This window comes from Neovison vison, chromosome 3, assembly GCF_020171115.1.
Source record: "Neovison vison isolate M4711 chromosome 3, ASM_NN_V1, whole genome shotgun sequence".
NCBI classification, from domain to species: domain Eukaryota; kingdom Metazoa; phylum Chordata; class Mammalia; order Carnivora; family Mustelidae; genus Neogale; species Neogale vison.
This window is the reverse complement of record NC_058093.1, coordinates 116,020,579-116,041,946: the sequence shown is the minus strand read 5'-3', so window position 1 is coordinate 116,041,946 and position 21,368 is coordinate 116,020,579. Positions and strand designations below refer to the sequence as shown.

Here is a 21,368-nt window from a genome sequence, read left to right as displayed (position 1 = left end):
CAGCTGAGTTCATGGTCCCAGGGACCTGAGATGGAGCCCTGCATTGGGCTCCCTGCTCAGTGGGCAGCCTGCTCCCCCCCACGCCTGTCTCTCTGCATACTTGAGATCTCTCTCTGTCAAATAAATAAATAAAATCTTTTTTAAAAAATAAAGGTAGGGTCAATGGAGTTGACAGTTCTACATCTGAACTCTGTTCCACTGAGATAACACCCTGAGTATGTGACAGTTCACATGGATTATTTGAGGACATATTTTCGGCACTAAGATTGGCCTTTTCCTATACCAGGATCTTTCACAAGGGGCCAGGGGTTGTACTTCTAAAGCCTAGAGATGTGTGGGAGTGAGTTTCCATACCAGTGAAGCCATATTCTGGAAGTTCCTTTGGGCTGACTGTGGGGGCACAGCCTTGGTCTGAGGATCAGGGCTCCCCACGGAGACTAATGATGGGCCCCTATTCATCCTAATGACTGTAGCTCATCAGGCTTGGCTTTTCACTTTGAATTGAAATGAGACTTCACCATCTCAAACCAAAGACTTATTCCAAGAGGGCACAGAGTGCAATATTATTTGGTGATATGGTGAACGAATTAAAGTAGACAAGTATAAAGACAGCCCCGATTGCAGGGAGCTTGGCCAGCAGCCCGAGTTCGATGTTTCTTCAACCCTAAATGGGGCCTTCATTCATTTCCCTGATGTGTTGTCAGTCTGTGCTTTTAGCAGGGACATTCCGACATAGGCCATCAAGTGTGCTGGGAGAATAATAAATGGCAAAAATTCAGGACCTTGGCTACTGGACAATGTATATATCTCTCCCATCTTAGGAAGCTAGAAGAGACACTGTATGAATTGAATGCAACTAAGAATGAGCTGTTAGCTGCCAATAAATATCTGAAAGTAACTGAAGAAGAAACGGTGAAGTACAGGTAAGTTCCGACACTACATACTATTGGCTTCTGAAAAGTTCCCTTTGGATTTTTTTTTAATTTTTTAATTTTCTTATAAACCTATCATGCATTCTTAGCCCCAGGGGTATAGGTCTGTTATTGGCCAGGCTTACACACTTCACAGCACTCACCATAGCTCATACCCTCCCCAGTGTCTCTAACCCCACCATCTTCTCCCAACAACCTTCCCCCCAGCATCCATCAGTTTTTTTTGTGACATCTTGTTACATTTATTCTTTTCCTACCCCACAACCCCCCACATTGCATCTCCACTTCCTCATATCAGGGAGATCATATGATAGTTGTCTTTCTCCGATCGACTTCTTTCGATAAGGATAATTCCCTCTAATTCCATGCACGTCGTCACAAATGGCAAGATATATTTCTTTTGATGGCTTCATAGTATTCCATTTTATATATATATATATATATATATATATATATATATATATATCTCACATCTTCTTTATCCACTCATTTGTTGATGGACATCTAGGTTCTTTCCATAGTTTGGCTATTGTGGACATTGCTGCTATAAACATTCGGGTGCACGTGCCCCTTCAGATCACTACGTTTGTATCATTAGGGTAAATAGCCAGTAGTGCAATTGCTGGGTCATAGGGTAGCTCTATTTTCAGCTTATTGAGGAACCACCATGCTGTTTTCCAGAGTGGTTGCACCAGCTTGCATTCCCACCAAAAGTGTAGGAGTCTTCCTTTTTCTACGCAACCTCGCCAGCATCTGTCATTTCCTGACTTGTTTATTTTAGCCATTCTGACTAGTGTGAAGTGGTATCTCATTGTGGTTTTGATTTGTATTTCCCTGATGCCCAGTGATGTGGAGCAATTTTTCGTGTGTCTGTTGGCCATCTGGATGTCTTTGCAGAAATGTCTGTTCATGTCCTCTGCCATTTCTTGATTGGATTATTTGTTCTTTGGGTGTTGAGTTTCCGAAGCTCTTTATAGATTTTGGATACTAGCCCTTTATCTGATATGTTGTTTGCAAATATCTTCTCCCATTCTGTCAGTTGTCTTTTGGTTTTGTAAACTGTTTCCTTTGCTGTGCAGAAGATTTTGGTCTTGATGAAGTTCCAATAGTTTGTTTTTGCCTTTGATTTCCTTCCTTTTGACGATGTTTCTAGCAAGAATTTGCTGTGGTTGAGGTCGAAGATGTTGTTGCCTGTATTCTTCTCAAGGATTTTGATGGATTCCTTTCTCACATTGACGTCCTTCGTCCATTTTGAGTCTATTTTCCTGTGTAGTGTAAGAAAACGGTCCAGTTTCATTTTTCTGCATGTGGCTGTCCAATTTTCCCAACACCATTTGTTGAAGAGACTGTCATTTGGACATTGGACATTCTTACCTGCTTTGTTGAAGATTAGTTGACCATAGAGTTGAGGCTCTATTTTTGGGTTCTCTCTTCTGAACCATTGATCTATGTGTCTGTTTTTGTGCCAGTACCATTCTGTCTTGTTGATGACAGCTTGAATTCCCGAATTGTGATGCCACCAACTTTGTTTCTTTGCCTCTTTGCTTAGGTGTATTCCTAAGTATCTTATGGTTTTGGGTGCAGTTGTAAATGGGATTGACTCCTTAATTTTCGTCCTTTTGTCTTGTTGTTGTGTAAAACAATGCAACTGATTTCTGTGCATCGGTTTTATATCCTGACACTTTACTGCATTCCTGTACAAGTTCTAGCAGATTTGGAGCGAAGTCTTTTGGGGTTTCCACATATAGTATCATATCATCTGCAAAGAGTGAGAGTTTCACTTTTTTTTGCCAATTTGGATGTTTTTGTTGTCTGATTGCTGAGGATAGGACTTCTAGTACTATGTTGAATAGCAGTGGTGATAATGGACATCCCTCCCGTGTTCCTGACTTTAGCGGAAAAGCTCTCCGTTTTTCTCCATTGAGAATGATATTTGCAGTGGGTTTTCCATAGATGGCTTTGATAATATTGAGATATGTGCCCTCTATCCCTACACGTTGAAGCGTTTTGATCAGGAAGGAATGCTGTACTTTATCAAATGCTTTTTCAGCATCTATTGAGAGTATCATGTTGTTCTTGTTCTTTTCTTAATGTATTGTATTACCTTAATTGATTTGCGGATGTTGAACCAACCTTGCAGCCCTGGAATAAATCCCACTTGGTGGTGGAGAATAATCGTTTTAATGTACTGTTGGATCCTATTGGCTAGTATTTTGGTGAGAATTTTTGCATTTGTGTTCATTAAGGATAATTGATCTGTAATTCTCTTTTTTGATGGGACCCTTGTCTGAATTGGTGATCAAGGTGATGCAGGCCTCATAAAACGAGTTTGGAAGTTTTCCTACCATTTCAGTTTTTTGGAAAAGTTTCTGGAGAATAGGAATTAATTCTTCTTTAAATGTTTGGTAGAATTCCCCTGGGAAGCCATCTGGCCCTGGGCTTTTGTTTCTTTGGAGATTTTTGATGACTATTTCAATCTCCCTACTGGGTATAGGTCTGTTAAGGTTTTCTATTTCTTCCTGGCTCAGTTGTGGTAGATAATATTTTCTCTAATAGTGCACCCATTTCTTCCAGATTGTCAAATTTGTTGGCGCAGAGTTGCTCATAATATCTTCTTATAATTGTTTGTATTTCTTTGGTGTTGGTTGTGATCTCTCCTCATTCATTTGTGATTTTATTAATTTGGGTTCTTTCTCTTTTCCTTTTGATAGGTCTGGCCAGGGGTTTATCAATCTTATAAATTCTTTCAGAGAACCAGCTCCTAGTTTCATTGATTTGTTCTATTGCTTTGTTGTTGTTGTTGTTGTTGTTTGTTTCTTTCTTTCTATTTCATTGATTTATGCTCTTATCTTTATGATTTCTCTTCTCCTGCTGAGTTTAGGTTTTCTTTGGTGTTCTTTCTCCAGCTCCTTTAGGTGTAAGGTTAGGTTGTGTATTTGAGACCTTTCTTGTTTCTTGAGAAAGGCTTGTATCGCTATATATTTTCCTCTCAGCACTGCCTTTGCTGTGTCCCACAGATTTTGAACCATTGTGTTTTCATTATCATTTGTTTCCATGAATTTTTTTTCAATTCTTCTTTATTTTCGAGTTGACCCATCCATTCTTTAATAGGATGCTCTTTAGCTTCCTTTCTCTGTCATTTGAGTTCCTTCCAACTTTCCTCTTGTGATTGAGTTCTAGCTTCAGAGCATTGTGGTCTGAAAATATGCAGGGAATGATCCCAATCTTTTGATACCAGTTGAGACCTGATTTGTGACCCAGGATGTGATCTATTCGGGAGAATGTTCCATGTGCATTAGAGAAGAATATGTATTGTTGCTTTGGGATGGAATGTTCTGAATATACCTGTGATGGTCCAAGTGTGTCATTTAAGGCCTTTATTTCCTTGTTGATCTTTTGCTTGCATGATCTCTCCATTTCAGTGAGGAGAGTGTTAAAGTCCCCTACTCTTCTTGTATTATTGTTGATGTGTTTCTTTGATTTTGTTATTAAATGGTTTATATAGTTGGCTGCTCCCATGTTAGGGGGATAGATATTTAAAATTGTTAGATCTTCTTGTTGGAGAGACCCTTTAAGTATGATATAATGTCCTTCCTCATCTCTTTTATTATAGTCTTTGGCATAAAATCTAATTGATCTGATAGAAGGATTGCCACCCCAGCTTTCTTCTGATTTTCATTAGCATGGTAAATTGTTTTCCACGCCCTCACTTTAAATCTGGAGGTGTCTTTGGGTCTAAAATGAGTTTCTTGGAGGCAGCATATTTTTGGGTTTTGTTTTTTTTATCCATTCTGATACCCTATGTCTTTTGATTGGGGTATTTAATCCATTTACATTCAGGGGAACCATTGAGAGATATGAATTTAGTGCCCTTGTATTGCCTGTAAGATGATTGTTACTGTATGTTGTCTCTGTTCCTTTCTGATTTACAACTTGTAGGCTCTCTCTTTGCTTAGAGGACCGCTATCAATATTTCTTGTAGAGCTGGTTTGGTGTTTGCAAATTCTTTCCGTTTTTGTTTGTCCTGGAATGTTTTTACCTCTCCTTCTATTTTCAGTGATAGTCTAGCTGGATATAGTATTCTTGGCTGCATATTTTTCTCATTTATTGCTCTGAATATATCTTGCCAGTCCTTGTTGGCCTGCCAGGTCTCTTTGGATAAGTCTGCTACCAATCTAATATTTTTACCATTGTATGTTACAGACGTCTTGTCCCGGGGTGCTGTCAGGATTTTCTCTTTGTTGCTAAGACTTGTAAATTTTACTATTAGATGACGGGGTGTGGACCTATTCTTATTGATTTTGAGGGGGTTTCTCTACACCTCCTGGATTTTGATGCTTGCTCCCTTTGCCATATTAGGGAAATTCTCTCCAATAATTCTCTCCAATATACCTTCTGCTCTGCTCTCTCTTTCTTCTCCTTCTGGAATCCCAATTATTCTAATGTTGTTTTGTCTTATGGTATCACTTATCTCTGGAATTCTCCCCAAGTGGTCCTGTAGTTTTTTTTTTCTCACCTTTGCTCAGCTTCTTTATTCTCTGTCATTTCGTTTTCTATATCACTAATTCTTTCTTCTGTCTCATTTATCCTAGCAGTAAGAGCCTCCATCTTTGATTGCACCTCTTTAATAGCTTTTTTGATTTCAACATGGTTAAACTGTAGTTTTTTCATTTATGCAGAAAGTGCTTTTATATCTCCAGATAGGGTTTCTTTAATATCTTCCATGCCTTTTTGGAGCATGGCTAGAACCTTGTGAATCGTCATTCTGAACTCTAGATCTGGCATATTACCAATGTCCATATTGATTAGGTCCCTAGCCTTCAGTACTGCCTCTTGTTATTTTTTTTTGTGGTGAGTTTTTCCGCCTTGTCATTTTGTCCAGATAAGAATATATGAAGGAGCAAATAAAATACTAAAAGGGTGGCAAAGACCCCAGGAACGTGTGCTTGAGCCAAATCAGAAGAGACCCCAAAACACGGTGGGAGAGAAATGGGGTAAAAGGAAGTTCAGGGAAAAATATTTAAAAAAGAAAACAAATAAGGAAATAATATAAAAAAGAAAAATATATATACATATTAGACTGGTGACTAGAACAGGGTCACTCACTTAATTTTGGGTGTATTTTTGTCTCTTAGAAGAAATTACCTCCAAAAATTTTAAGGAATGGAAAACATATATAAGAGTAAACACAATGAAGGGACGGAATATGACTATTAAGATGAAAAGAATTTTTTTTTTAATTTCTAAAAAAGAGTTGATAGGTAAGTTGGTTGGGAGAATAAAGAAAAAGAAAGTGGAGAAGATTTGCTCAGGCTCGAAAGTAGAACAAGCCCGGTGGTAGATTTAGGGTGTAGTTCCATCTATCTATTAGAAGAAGTTGTACCCCAAATTTTTTTAGAAGAAAAAACCCTATGTGTATACAAAAACTGAAGTTAGATACAATGAAGGATAACATATGACAATAATAATGAAGGTTCGAAAAAGATTTTTTAATGAAAAGTATTGTTAAGATAAACTAGTTAAAAAACTTTAAAAGAAGAAAGTGTAAAAGTTAAAAAAATAGCAGAAGATAAAAAAATAAAGTTAAAAAAATTAACTTTGCAAGACTCAAGTATCATGAGGAGAAAGCCATGAATTCCATGGTTTGCTTTCTCCTCCTCTGGTATTCCGCTGTTCTCCTTGGTAAGTGAACTTGGTCTTGGCTGGATTTCTTGTTGATCTTCTCAGGGAGGGGCCTGTTGTAGTGATTCGCTGGTCTCTTTGCCCCAGGCGGAATTGCACCACCCTTTCCAGAGGCCAGGCTTAGTAATCCGCTGGGGTTCACTTTCAGGAGCTTGTGTTTCCTGAACACTTTCCGTAGAGTTCCAGAGGTCAGTAATGAAAGTGGCGGCCTCCCAATCTCTGGCCTGGAGGAGCCGAGAGCTCAGGGACCCACTCCTCAGTGCGCCTCAGAGAAAAGCGCTCATCATTTCCCTCTCCCTTGCCTCTGGCTGTGCTCAGACCTCACCCAGGCTGTGACCAAGCGTCTCTGTCTCTGGCACACAGCTCCACCTGGAGTCTCTGAAACCCTTAGATTGCTGAGCTCTTCCGGGGGATCTCCCCAGATCCTGTGCCATGGATTACGGTTCAAGGTAATGCTGAGTTGAGAGGTCACTGCTCAGCTCTGTTTCTGTTGCTGGCGTCCCCGCTCTAATACCTGCAAGTTCTATGACACCGCCGGTCCTTCTGTGACCCTGCAAAACTGGGGCCACGCCGTCCCCGCATGGGCTTCAGCCGGGTTTAGCCTCTGGAGTGACGTCCCTCAGTGAACATCACTTTTAAAAGTCCTGGTTTTGTGCTCCGTTGCTTGTCAGGAGCCAGACCCTCCCCCCGGGGTCTATCTTCCCGTCACTTTGGATTCACTTCTCCGTGGGTCCTACCTTTCAGAAAGTAGTCGATTTTCTGTTTCTCAAATTGATGCTCTTTTTCTCTTCGATCTCCTGTTGGATTTGTAGGTGTTCGGAATGGTTTGATAAGCTATCTAGCTCATCTCCTGCTACCTGATGTCAACTCAGCCTGCTACTTCTCCACCATCTTGACTCCTCCCTCCCTTTAGATTGTTAATCTTTGTACATATTGAGGACTTAATTAAGTAATATACACTAAAATTCAGAGGATGTATCCAGAGCAAATTAACTGACATGGAAAGATAAGGCACAAAGCAATTATGTTCCTAAACATATCCGGATCCCCAGTGTTGGCCTGACTGTGGAAACTAGCTCCATACCAGCGTCCTTGAGGTGGTGTTTGGAGGAAAACAGTTTGTCCTAGGATGAGTCCTTCCCATAAGCCCAGTAGTGGCATCTGATGGTGCTGGTCTTTGCAAACCTGGGAACCATAGCGAGGATAGAAATTAAAGGAGAATAGAGCTTCATGACAAAAGACATTTGTCATGTGATAACTGAGGGAAAGATTGAAAACGGGTAAGGAAGTTATGTCGGTTTTGATCCTGTAGGCAAAGAAAAATGATGAAGGAAAGGCTGTAAGAATAGCTTTGATCCAACAGTCCAATTATAGTGAAGTGAAAGTGTTTCCTGTGTCGGAATCAATTGTATGAGGGGACAGATAAGAGGAGGATGGCCACACTGGCAGATGATTGAAAATCACACCCAGTGTTGGTTTTTTTCTGATGAAAACAATTGTCCCCCTCACAGACAAGAAGTGGAAGAAATGCGAGAAGAGCTGCAGGAGTCTAACCTCACCTTCAACCACAAGGTAACCAGAGTTGTGTCCAACACACTGATCCCTTGGCGCCCCCTGTAGGTGATGGTAGTGGCCCTTAGAGCCCTGAACATGGGTTTCTGGTGTGTTGGCTTTTTCAGATCGCAGAGAGGAATGCTCTGGCTAACTGGGTAAGTGTTTTCCATTTCCTCATCTTCGTTTGTGGCACAGTTGTGCACAACTGAAAGAGGGTGTGTTTTTCTGCCACAGATGAAGGCTCAGTATTGGGAAACAAGGATGATGCAGCAGAGCAGGGAGAACGCCTACCTGAAATACAGGTGTGAGTGTTTGACGTGCATTTTTATGGGTGTTTGGAGAGGTGATGGCTATGCTGTTTACTGCCTAGGAGATAATGTGGTGTTGTAATTATTAGAGATGTCCACTCTTTTTCTGTGTTCAAGATTGTGCATGATGAAAGGGGAGATGCTGCCTGTGGGATCCATGAGGCGCGAACCGATGCCCGGAAGGCCTGAGTTGCAGAAGCCTGTGTGGCAAGGCAGGGAGCATGATGTGAAATGCAGCAGCAGCCTGATTTCTGCTGTTCCTGTGGGTGATCGCTGTGTGTCCTGCAGAGAATCACAAGCCTGCAGGTTGTCTGAAGGGGTGATAGGAGGGTGCATTCCTTATATGCCCCCAGGCAGCAGGACACTTGCCCCCATGACAGGTGGAGCTCACGCCACTCCACACCTTCCCCCTGCTACCCCCTTCGGAAGAGCTGAGCCTGAGAAGGTGGGAGGCGAGCGCCCTTCCCACCTTGACTCAGTAGTCTAACCTTGGCCAAAAAAAAAAAAAAAAAGACTATTTGTGAATAAGGGCATTTATTTACTCATTATGGAGGTTCCTATATTTTTGTTTTATTTGTCATCCATAGGACCATATTGAGCAATGAAATATATCTTTCTTCTCTCGTGTTATTGGTGCAATGCCATAGCTTTATTGCTCAATCTGCCTATGATTTCTTTGTTCGTGACTATACAAATGTCAAAGTCTGTTTCTTCCCTGAAATGTCTATTTGTTGGCCAGTCACGCATTCTAGGTCCCAACTGCAGGATGGACAAATGAACCATCCACCTGTGGCTTGAGAAGGCAACATGGGCTGTTCATGTTGAGGGTTCGTGGATGTCACCCACGCAAGGCTATTCTCACTTAGGTGTTTAATCTATGAAGAGAAAGTGATTTTCTCTGATGTGTGTTGAGCACCCCAATTTTAGTGTTGATTTCCAGCCAGTTGTACCCCAACCTGTCCACACATGATGGATTACTTACAGAAACACTGGAGCCAGGGCCCTGGAGTGTCTCACAGAAGAGGTGACTGGTGTGTCTCTTTGCAAAGGAGTCACTTGAGGCACTGGTGAAAACCTCTGATAAGGTACCCAAGTGTGGGAAAGAGTGCAAGATGGGAGAGGAAGGCATGGAGGGCATGTAAACCATAATAAACCTCTGACCTTTGTCTGATCTAGCATCTAGACTGGTTGCCAGGATGAACAGCAGCACTAGCCCTCAAAGGGACCCAGAGATGCATATGGTAAGTGGGTGGGCATTTTTAGTTGTGTCCGTTTCTGAAATGGATTGCAGTGTGGACAGGTCCCTGTCCTGGCCTTGTGGCCTTGGTGTGTGTCCTGCGATCATCCCTTTCAGAGTGCACGCTGTTCACTGAGGAGACTCCGGGCTGCTCCATTAGAGATCTTCAATTTCGTGCTTCCTCCCAAAGCTGTAGATGCTTTGAGACACGTGATGTAAGGATGCTCACCTCATGCATCTGTGTGTGTGTGTGTGTGTGTGTACGTGCGTGTATGTGTGTGTGTACATAACTCGAGGAGGATGACATCTCACTCCACAGTGAGGTCAGCTAGCCCAGCAAGGTGTCATCCTTGCGGTTTGCTTTCCTGTGGGAGCAGGAGCATTTTTAGTATTCGGGTCAGGAGACTAAGCTGGGAGGGTGTCTGCAGAGGTCCTCAGATGGGAATGGGAAAAGCCAGGACTGCGTCACACTTGCCCCACATGCTTTGGGCAGCTTGAGTGTTTGTGGAGAAGGTGAGCTATGACCTCCCGTGTGTTCCATCTGAGTGGATGAAGATGAGAGCTGGAATCCCTCCAGCTGGCCCCTGGATGAGATGATGGTGAACTCTGGCAGGTGCCAGATGTGTCATAGAAAATACCCCCTGGAGAAGCAGCCCTGAAGAGGGAATCCTAGTGACTCTCTGCAAGGCCCACACCTCACACGTGTTTTACTTGTGCTCCCGTTAGCGGGTTCTGATGGGGTCTGATGGCTGTGCCAGCTCATAGCGTCTCTCCCGACCCATCCTGGGAGCACTGCCTGTGCTCTCGACACATTGGTTTGCATTTGGGGATATCAAATCGGCCCATCAGTGGTTCTCAGCACCAAGGACTAGGCATTTGCTCTGTGCCTGAGCTAAGGACTGTCTGAATGTCGGGGACATGGATCCACAAAGCTGGTCTCGCCCACTCGAAGGGGTCCTGTTTCTCTCAGAAAGCACTCTTCCAGGTCTTCTGCAGGACTCCGGACACTCCTATCTCCTCAGTGGTGTCTGTGGCCATGGACAGCCCTTGTGGAGCGTAGAAGATCCCATTGTCAGGGAGGGAAGCAGAGCTGGTCAGGGGGGATGCTGGTGGGCTTCCGGTTGACCCACAAGCGCCTGCACTTCCACGTGTGGACACCAGGCTTCCCAGGGCCTCTCATTGTGTTTGTTCTCAATGTACAGAAGGAGATGCTGTGATTGCCGTGATGGGGGAGGTGTGGCCCCACCTGTCGATACCGCCCTGTCCTGAATGGAGTTTTTTCCTTAGTTGATTATCCTTGGTTGCCCACTCTTGTCTCTGTCGAGGTGTGCAGACCTATATTAACATGTGGTGACAGTAGTTTTCCCCATGGCATCTCTTCACCACAGGTTCTAGGTGAGACACAGGGGGAGGGTAGCCATTCTGGCACAGATGCTACTATCTTGGAACATGATGGTGGGGAAGATGCGTGTGTGGATGTGTACCCCCGCCTGCTCACAGTGCACACCGGGAAAGTAACTGGGGGAGGAGGACCCCTCCATCCGCAGTGAAGTCCTCTGGCCAGCCCGACTCCATTTAGGTTACGTTCAGGTGCACTGGTTTTGTGCTCATGCTGGGGATAGATGGGTCTGGTAATCCTCACAAATGGAAACTGGGGAAAATTCTCTCTGCATTTTATACTGTCTCCTTTGCAGTCTGCAGCGTTCTCAGGGCATGTTTCACGAGTCATCCCCATTTTACTTCTGCTGGAAAATGTGCCATGCAGAACCAGCCCACTTAAGACCCTTTCTACAAGTATTTTGAAGTGTCAATGCTCTCAGGTGCACTGTCGTAATCGCACACTGGCTCACACGTTCTGAAGGGGGACGTCAGTGATTACGTGCAGGACCACTGCCTCCCAGCCCTTCAGCTGGGTTTCCAGGAGCAGGTCATTTGGTCCTAAGTTAGTGTGAGAGCTGATTTCTTTTCTCATCACACGTGTGGAGTTTTCCACTGGGAAGCATATACTCTTTTGTGAATTCTCTTATATGGCCTTCCCATCTTCATTTCCTATTGTACAAAATTACTCTGGAACTCAGTAGGTTGAAATTTCCAAATGACTGTGTTTTAAGACAAACACAGGGGGCGCCTGTGTGGCTCTGTGGGTTAAAGCCTCTGCCTTAGGCTCAGGTCATGATCCTAGGTCCTGGGATCAAGCCCCACATCGGACTCTTTGCTCAGCAGAGAGCCTGCTTCCTTCCTCTCTCTCACTCTGCCTCTCTGCCTGTTTGTGATCTCTGTCTGTCAGATAAATAAAATATTTTAAAAAAAGACAAACACAGCTGCTGAGTGTAAATAAAGGTTTTTGGTATCATGTCCCTCGGAAGACACTTTTCTAGTGCCCCTGTTAGACCACAATGCCCTAATTCCTCAATTGTCTTTGTAGCCATGGACAGAAACTGTAGAGAGTTGAGGACCCCTTTGGCAGGAGCGAGGCAGCGTGGGGAGAGTCGGGGACTTACAGGCCAACGATTCCCCTCAAGTGGCTCGGAAACTTTGTGGAGAAAGGGCATTCAGTTTCGTCACATTCTCTCTATTCTGACCAAACCAAAATCTTCTCTGGTGGCTGAGGAGGATAGAGGAAGTGTTGTCCAGGATGTCGATGCCTCCGTGTCTGGAATGTGCTGCCTTACTAGTTTGCAGTGATCTTTTTTCATCTTTAAGACACGACTTCTTGCTAGAGAACGTGGGCAAACATGGTCAGTGATGTTTGGTGACAGGCTATTCCTGTAACAGCCATTGCCTTCTCCCCCCTCATTGTACTGGCCCCAGCTGGGAGGGGCATGTAAGTTTTCCAGCACGATGCAGCTCTCCTGGAAGGTGGCATTGGAGAAGGAGCCAGATGCTGAGAGCTCTTTGTTTTGGTTTCTTTTCTTGGTGTTGCAACTTTTGTCTGTTTTGCTGAAATATTTTCTTGTCTGTTCTGCAGGTTGGTAGAGGTGTGAGACAGTTCCCTCATTGCCCAGGGCTCCTCCGTATGCCCTACCACATGGGGTGGAATGTACCAGACTTCCCTCCTCCTCACCCACCTCCACAGTGGTGGACATGGGGGTCTCTGCCACACCTCGTTCCTCCACCACATGGTGAGATGATCTGAATTGACGTGGGTTATAGAGCTTATTCATAGTTGAACCACTTCTGTTGGTGGAGAGGATGGAGAGGTGGTACCACAAGACTTTGCAATGCAGCAATAAGCCCAAGTGAGGACATGGTAACATTCCTCCACTTTGTCTGACGTCCATCTCATGGACTGTCTGGTTCACTATTCAGAACTGTGCAGCAGGCGTCTACCATGGAGAAGAAAAGTGACATTTCACAGAGGGCAGACATAGAAGCATTGCCCAGGTGCACTACGCAGACACAATGTTTTGGGCTCTGGGCTGGACGAAGAACAACCTTCACATCAGTCTCACATGTGGAGGCCCCAGTTGTCCAGCATGATAGATTAGTTATGGAAACATCTGTTCCCAGGCAGAGTGGTCATATCTGCGAGGGTAATGGACAGTTCCCTCCTTCGTCCACAGGGGCCAGGGGAGTCCTGTGAGAAACAGAGTGGACCCTCCAGAGGGAGAATGGGGAATAGGCTGGGGCAGGTGGGGAGGGTTGGCTTGATCCTGTGTGGTCGTCGCCAGTCTGAATCCACCTCTGTCCCTTCTAGGCCTTCAGTCCCAATCAGAAGCCTGTGGAGCTCAAGGGGACAATAGCAGCACCATGCCCGAGAAAGTCCCAGAGAAGAACCAAGTAAATGCTGGGGTGTTTTCAGTTGTACCCATTTCTGGAGTTCTTTTCCTCTCTGGGAAGCACAGTTTCCTGACATGTGTGTGTTGGGTATATCCTGGGGTCTATGTGTGGTGTCGTTTTGCGTTCAAAGTGGCAAGTCTTCATGTAGAGCTTACAGGCGTCTCTGTTTCCAGATCATCACCTTCTGGTTGTGTTAGTGGAGCAAAGGCAGAGTTTGTGTTCAGGGCTTGACATTCAAGTGGAAACCGGGCTGGGGACGCTGTAGGATTCTGAAGTTCTTCAGGACACACGTGCATGTGCCTGGCTATTTGAACACACTGAGCAGTGGGCAGGTGCCATTGATGGGAAGGAAGTGTCTCCATTGCACAATGGCAGACTTCTTTCTCTTACTGTCGTGCACATCTGCATACGTTGTTCTGGGAGGGATGAAACACCTCTCACTTCATCTGCAGCGTGTAGGGTTTAAGCTGTCATTTCCTTAATTGTATAAATGCCTGACACAGGGCTGTGGCCCCTTCATTGTTCAATAGCATAGGGGTCTGCCCTTGTCCTCTGCAGTTTAGAAAGTTGTGGGTAATGCTCTTGTCTGGTCTGGGAGGTGAGAATGAAAGAAAAAGTGGCAGATGCTGGAGGCAGGTGTAGAGGGTTCGTTGGAATGTTGTTCAGTCACTTCCAGGTGGAGAAGCTTCTGTCTTTTCCATGGTGTGGGTCAGATACAGATGCTGGAGCGTCCTCCACAAGGACCAGCAGTGCTGCTCACAGGCCTCTCGTGGCATGGCAGAGTGAAGGCTGCTAAAGACATGGCAACTTTCTTCTGGTTGTTCTGTATTTAGAATTGATGGACCTTGTCTTCCAGTCATACTGAGAGGGTAGTAGGTTCCTTGTGGTGGCAGAGAGCTGCCCTTCTCCGAAAGCTGGGCACATCATGTGTCACACGCACATGGTATGGAGACGATGTTCTGTGCTCTGGGAGGGATGAGGCATTAATGTGAGGAATTGAGGGTGTGTGTCTGAGAGAAGGGAGGGACACACTGATGACAGGACATAGACCGTGTGTTCTGTATAAGGGAAGAACTAGAGATGTATCCAGAAAGAAGGGAGGGAGCCCCGAGTCACACAGAAACAGGAGGTTGTGGATGCCGAGAAGGCTGGAGGTGCTCAGGGAGAGGCTGGGCTTCTATCAGGGAGGGTGAGGCTGTTCCTGGCGGCCAGCAGCCTGAGAGTGAGTGTGAGGACACCGTGCGTTCTACACCGACTGCTGCATGTGTTCACTCACACAGTGTGGATCACGCCATTATTTGCCTCAGAATGTCGTTTTTGCCATGAAGCCATTCACTCATAGTCTGTGAAGAGCATTGTTTCCCTGAATTTCTGAAAATTCTGAACCATGTGAAAGAGTGTCATGGAGATTTGGGAAACTTAACTTGGTCTTTGGGGATTCTTGTCTGGCTGACTTTAAGTCCCGCAGTGAGAAAACATGAAGACAAGATGGAGAACCAGTGAAGGGTGGCCGCCCTGGTCTCAGCCCAAGTCAGACTGTTAGTGGGAGAGTCAGGGTTGGCCAGGAGCCGCCCTAGCTGGAGCCCTGTCACCAGGCCTCCGCATCTGCATCACCACCCTGCCTGCAGCTGTGCACTTCCCGAGGACTTCAGTCCCAGTGTCCAGATTTGCCTGTGTTCCTGAATTCTCAGCCCAAATACCAGCTCTCAGTGGGGCCTTCTCAGGGCCTCAGCTTTTATTTTAATCTTTCATAGAGAGAACATATTGGATTCTGAGGTCACTAGAGCAATAGGAGCATAAAGAACCTGCAGGGGCTCCTGGGCGACTCAGTCGGTTAAGCAGCAGAATCTTGATTCCTGCTCAGGTCATGATCTCAAGCTTTTGAGATTGAGCCCCAAGTCGGGCTCGGTGCTGAGTGTGGAGCCTATCTGAGATTCTCTCTCTCCCTCACCTTCTCCCCCATCCCTCTTTGCTCACAAGTTTGTGCTTTCTCTGTCTCTGTCTCAAAAAGAAAAAAAAGAATAATAATTGGCAAAGAATCTGTGTTCTGACCATTCACTGTTCTCACTGTTTAAATGAAAATAGATCCATGCCAATGAGAATCAAAAAAATGTTTATTTAAGTCCACAAATACACTAAGAGTGTAATACCTCAGCTCCGGTAGTGGCAATTCTCATTTCAAAGATGAGGCAAAGAGCCCCCTTTTTTCTATTAAATGTCAGGTCCTAGCCACAATGAAGTAAAATATAGTTAAAAAAACAGGTACAATCAGATATTTCTATGTGAGATGTGAAGACAATTATTGTCTATTACATACAGACTCACAGATGTGGCCACAAGTGTTCATCCAAGGCCTCAGATACACTATGGGAGGCAGAAAGCATTTAGGAAAACACAAGATCCCATTGTGCTAACCCAAATCCTCTTGCCTTACAGGGTAATCATTTTGTAATCTGAAGATTTCCTTGACCTCCAGAAACCAGGCTCCAATGAGTTTCTACTCAAGTATGAATGTTTCTGCCTGGTGGTCTGAATGCTTTCCCTGCCCATCCTGTCCCCTGTGCTTTGTCTCTCCTGGTATCTACCCAATAAAAGGTTCATGGTTCTGTCTCTGTGTCAGCATCTCCCTTCAGGGGGACCTATAGTCCCTCTCCTTTGAGGGCACAGGGTGAAGCCTTCAGACACAGATAACACCCTGGCAGCAGTGGGTGGATGGAGGATAGAACTAGATTACTCTTCGTGGTACTTCTACTGCAAGGGACCCCAGGAACCCTTCTGGGGAGGGGGCCCAAATTGAATTTAGATCTGCTAGTGTTTGTATTAACTCTAGTGACACATCCTCTTGAGCACATGGCACCTGCTAGTTTAGGGGAGTAGTGATCAGCAGGACAGGTGGCTGTCCCCAGGCAGTGGTCTACTGTGACAGTGAGCAGAGCATGAATTGTCTTGTGGGGCCCTGAGAGCCTTGGTGAAGAGGCCCTGCATTAATCCAGGTTTTGTGCAGGGTTTTCACCTCACCTGCTGCCCCCCAGCCACAGGGGGACCTTGAGTGGAGCTGATGGTGGCAGTGTTTGTGGTAAGACCCATGATGCCCCACAGTCCTCCCAGTTTCCCTGTTGAGGGATGGGCAGGGCAGAGGTCCCTCACAGGAGACCCATCCCTTCCTCAGCAGCAGGAGGATTTGGGTGTGTATACTTCTGTCCCCTTTTAGGCTCTTTTTGCCAATCCCTTCTGCAGCAGAGCTGCTGGATCCTACAAAGCCCTCCTTCTTCCCAGGTCATGGGATCCAGCTCCATTCTCACTGCCCCAGGATAGAAAGCCAGAGCTGTATTTCCAGCCGGTTCACCCGATGCCCTTGGGAGACCCAGGGGCCTTTGCAGCAACTTCCTGCCTCCTGAGGTGTGACAGAGAAGCTGCCTTGTTGGCTGAGTGCTGAGTAGGGGCTCTGGGAGCTTCCCCAGAACATACTGGTAGGTGAGAAAGTACAGGCGATGACATATTGGGGCTCTTCCCAGGGTTTGGTCCTCATTGTCCCTGAGGGCATTTGAAGACCCTATTTTACTCAGGGGTCTCTGGATTGAGAGGTCGTCGGACACTGCAACAGAAATACTGTAGTTGGTTTTTTACCAATGCCGACTTGTTTGTGGGGAGAAATCATGACTCAGCTTCAGAGAAACTGGAGCTACATTAGGTTGGGCCAGGAATGCAAGAACTGCTGACCTTCAGGACCTTCTAGAAGGAGGAGCTGGGATACCGCTCTCTGAGTTCTGCTAGACCCAGTACCCCAGGTAAAAGCACAGACTGTCCTGCACTGATGCTTTTATTACTTTCCAGTGTTTATTTTTTCCCAACAATATTACAGTAGTTGGAAAACAAGTGCAAACTTGATAGGTACCTGATTCCATAAACCTTTCATTTTTTTAAGGTTAAATTTACAAGGAAAACAGGAATTGATTTATTTATCCTTTCTCGTGTTCATTGGAAGGAAATTCATCAATAATATCTTCAAAACGTGCCTTTTACCTCATCTCCTTTTCTCTGTTTTCTTTTTTTTCTCCCAATTTATTTATTTTCAGAAAAACAGTATTCATTATTTTTTCACCACACCCAGTGCTCCATGCAAGCTGTGCCCTCTATAATACCCACCACCTGGTACCCCAACCTCCCACCCCCCCGCCACTTCAAACCCCTCAGACTGTTTTTTACAGTCCATAGTCTCTCATGGTTCACCTCCCCTTCCAATTTACCCAAATTCCCTACTCCTCTCTAACGCCCCTTGTCCTCCATGCTATTGGTTATGCTCCACAAATGAGTGAAACCATATGATAATTGACTCTCTCTGCTTGACTGATTTCACTCAGCATAATCTCTGTCAGTCCCGTCCATGTTGCTACAAAAGTTGGATATTCATCCTTTCTGATGGAGGCATAATACTCCATAGTGTATATGGACCACATCTTCCTTATCCATTCATCCGTTGAAGGGCATCTTGGTTCTTTCCATAGTTTGGCGACTGTGGCCATTGCTGCTATAAACATTGGGGTGCAGATGGCCCTTCTTTTCACGACATCTGTATCTTTGGGGTAAATACCCAGGAGTGCAATTGCAGGGTCGTAGGGAAGCTCTATTTTTAATTTCTTGAGGAATCTCCACACTGTTCTCCAAAGAGGCTGCACCAACTTGCATTCCCACCAACAGTGTAAGAGGGTTCCCCTTTCTCCACATCCTCTCCAACACATGTTGTTTCCTGTTTTGTTAATTTTGGCCATTCTAACTGGTGTAAGGTGATATCTCAATGTGGTTTTAATTTGAATCTCCCTGAGGGCTAATGATGATGAGCATTTTTTCATGTGTCTGATAGCCATTTGTATGTCTTGATTGGAGAAGTGTCTGTTCATATCTTCTGCCCATTTTTTGATGTGTTTGTCTGTTTCGTGTGGGTTGAGTTTGAGGAGTTCATTATAGATCCTGGATATCAACCTTTTGTCTGTACTGTCATTTGCAAATATCTTCTCCTATTCCGTGGGTTGCCTCTTTGCTTTTCTGACTGTTTCCTTTGCTGTGCAGAAGCTTTTGATTTTGATGAAGTCCCAGAAGTTTATTTTCGCTTTTGTTTCCTTTGCCTTTGGACACGTATCTTGAAAGAAGTTGCTGTGGCTGATATCGAAGAGATTACTGCCTATGTTCTCCTCTAAGATTCTGATAGATTCCTGTCTCACGTTGAGGTCTTTTATCCATTTTGAGTTGATCTTTGTGTACGGTGTAAGAGAATGGTCGAGTTTCATTCTTCTACATATAGCTGTCCAGTTTCCCCAGCACCATTTATTGAAGAGACTGTCTTTTTTCCACTGTATATTTTTTCCTGTTTTGTCGAAGATTAATTGACCATGGAGTTGAGGGTCCATATAGGGCTCTCTACTCTGTTCCACTGGTCTATGTGTCTGTTTTTATGCCAGTACCATGCTGTCTTGGTGATCACAGCTTTGTAATAAAGCTTGAAATCAGGGAAGGTGATGCCGCCAGCTTTATTTTTGTTTTTCAACATTTCCTTAGAGATTCGGGGTCTCTTCTGATTCCATACAAATTTTAGGATTATTTGCTCCAGCTCTTTGAAGAATGCCGGTGGAATTTTGATCGGAATGGCATTAAAAGTATAGATTGCTCTAGGCAGTATAGACATTTTAACAATGTTTATTCTTCCGATCCAAGAGCATGGAATGGTCTTCCATCTTTTTGTGTCTTCTTCAATTTCTTTCAGGAGTGTTCTATAGTTCCTCAAGTATAGATCCTTTACCTCTTTAGTTAGGTTTATTCCCAGGTATCTTATGGTTCTTGGTGCTATAGTAAATGGAATCGATTCTCTAATTTCCCTTTCTGTATTTTCATTGTTAGTGTATAAGAAAGCCACTGATTTCTGCACATTGACTTTGTATCCTGCCACGCTGCTGAATTGCTGTATGAGTTCTAGTAGTTTGGGGGTGGAGTCTTTTGGGTGTTTCATATAAAGAATCATGTCATCTGCGAAGAGAGAGAGTTTGACTTCTTCATTACCAATTTGGATACCTTTTATTTCTCTCTGTTGTCTGATTGCTGTTGCTAGGACTTCTAATACTACGTTGAATAAGAGTGGTGAAAGTGGGCATCCTTGTCCTGTTCCTGATCTCAACGGGAAGGCTGCAAGCTTTTTCCCATTGAGGATGATATTTGCTGTGGGTCTTTCATAGATAGATTTGATGAGGTTCAGGAATGTTCCCTCTATCCCTATACTTTGAAGCGTTTTAATCAGGAACGGATGTTGGATTTTGTCAAATGCTTTTTCTGCATCAATTGAGAGGACCATGTGGTTCTTCTCTCTTCTCATATTAATTTGTTGTATCACATTGATTGATTTACGAATGTTGAACCATCCTTGTAGCCCAGGGATGAATCCCACCTGATCATGGTGGATAATCTTTTTAATGTGCTGTTGGATCCTGTTGGCTAGTGTCTTGTTGAGAATCTTAGCATCCATATTCATCAGTGATATTGGTCTGAAATTCTCCTTTTTGGTATGGTCCTTGCCTGGTTTGGGGATCAGGGTAATGCTGGCTTCATAGAAAGAGTCTGGAAGTTTTCCTTCTGCTTCAATTTTTTTGAAACAGCTTCAGGAGAATAGGCGTTATTTCTTCTTGGAAGGTTTGGTAGAATTCCCCAGGGAATCCGTCAGGTCCTGGGCTCTTGTTTTTTGGGAGATTTTTGATCACTGCTTCAATCTCGTTATTAGATATCGGTCTATTCAGGTTGTCGATTTCTTCCTGGTTCTCTTTTGGTAGTTTATATTTTTCCAGGAATGCATCCATTTCATCTAGGTTGCTAAGCTTATTGGCATATAACTGTTCGTAATAACTTTTGATGATTGTTTCTACTTCCTTGGTGTTAGTTGTGATCTCTCCCTTTTCTTTCATAATTTTATGAATTTGGGATTTCTCTCTTTTCTTTTGGATTAGTGTATCCAGTGGCTTATCGATCTTATTGATTCTCTCAAAAAACCAGCTTCTAGTTTCATTGATACGTTCTACTGTATCTCTGGTTTCTCCCTCGTTGATCTCAGCTCTTATCTTGATGATTTCCCTTCTTATGTGTGGAGTTGGTTTGATTTGTTGTTGATCCTCCAGTTCTTTAAGGTGTAGAGACAGCTGCTGTGTTCTGGATTTTTCAATTTTTTTGAGCAAGGCTTGGATGGCTATATATTTTCCCCTTAGGACCGCCTTTGCTGTATCCCATAGGTTTTGGACCAAAGTGTCTTCATTCTCATTGGTTTCCATGAATTGTTTCAGTTCTTCATTGATCTCCTGGTTGATCCAAGCATTCTTAAGCAAGGTGGTCTTTAGCTTCCAGGTGTTTGAGTTCCTTCTGAACTTTTCCTTGTGATTGAGCTCCACTTTCAAAGCATTGTGATCTGAGAATATGCAGGGAATCATCTCAGTCTTTTGGTATCGGCTGAGTCCTGATTTGTGACCCAGTATGTGGTCTATTCTGGAGAAGGTTCCGTGTGCACTTGAGAAGAATGAGTATTCTGCTGTTTTAGGGTGGAATGTTCTGTATATATCTATGAGGTCCATCTGGTCCAATGTGTCATTCAATGCTCTTGTTTCTTTATTGATTTTCTGCTTCGATGATCTGTCTAATTCTGAAAGAGGCGTGTTAAGATCACCTACGATTAGTGTATTCATATCAATATGACTCTTTATCTTGATTAACAGTTTTTTTAAGTAATTGGCTGCTCCCATATTGGGAGCATAGATATTTACAATTGTTAGATCATCTTGGTGGATAGTCCCTTTAAGGATTATGTAGTGTCCTTCTGTATCTCTGAGTACAGTCTTTAGTTTGAAG

At 44.2% G+C, this 21,368-nt stretch overlaps 2 protein-coding genes across 5 annotated transcripts in view; both read left to right on the top strand.

The window, feature by feature from the left end:
• Nucleotides 1-7,034, top strand: part of LOC122902783 (transport and Golgi organization protein 1 homolog) — a 56,023-nt gene extending 48,989 nt beyond the window's left edge. For both annotated transcript variants that reach the window (XM_044242755.1, XM_044242754.1), the window contains exons 10-11: nucleotides 822-923; nucleotides 6,978-7,034. In XM_044242755.1, the coding sequence (XP_044098690.1) occupies nucleotides 822-845 (24 nt within the window). In that variant the 3' untranslated portion in view covers nucleotides 846-923; nucleotides 6,978-7,034. The remainder of the gene's footprint in view (nucleotides 1-821; nucleotides 924-6,977) is intronic.
• The window catches only part of LOC122902784 (transport and Golgi organization protein 1 homolog), a 112,525-nt gene extending 96,447 nt beyond the window's left edge, over nucleotides 1-16,078 (top strand). The window contains exons 1-4 of one of the 3 annotated variants that reach the window (XM_044242757.1): nucleotides 9,585-9,717; nucleotides 12,682-12,835; nucleotides 13,411-13,493; nucleotides 15,930-16,078. In XM_044242757.1, coding sequence (XP_044098692.1) covers nucleotides 9,673-9,717; nucleotides 12,682-12,835; nucleotides 13,411-13,493; nucleotides 15,930-15,950 — 303 coding nt within the window. In that variant the 5' untranslated portion in view covers nucleotides 9,585-9,672 and the 3' untranslated portion in view covers nucleotides 15,951-16,078. Of the gene's footprint in view, nucleotides 1-8,402; nucleotides 8,471-8,593; nucleotides 9,169-9,584; nucleotides 9,718-12,681; nucleotides 12,836-13,410; nucleotides 13,494-15,929 lie in introns of those variants that run through there. The other 2 variants (XM_044242758.1, XM_044242756.1) reach the window with 2 other exon arrangements.
• The last annotated feature ends 5,290 nt before the right edge of the window (nucleotides 16,079-21,368 follow it).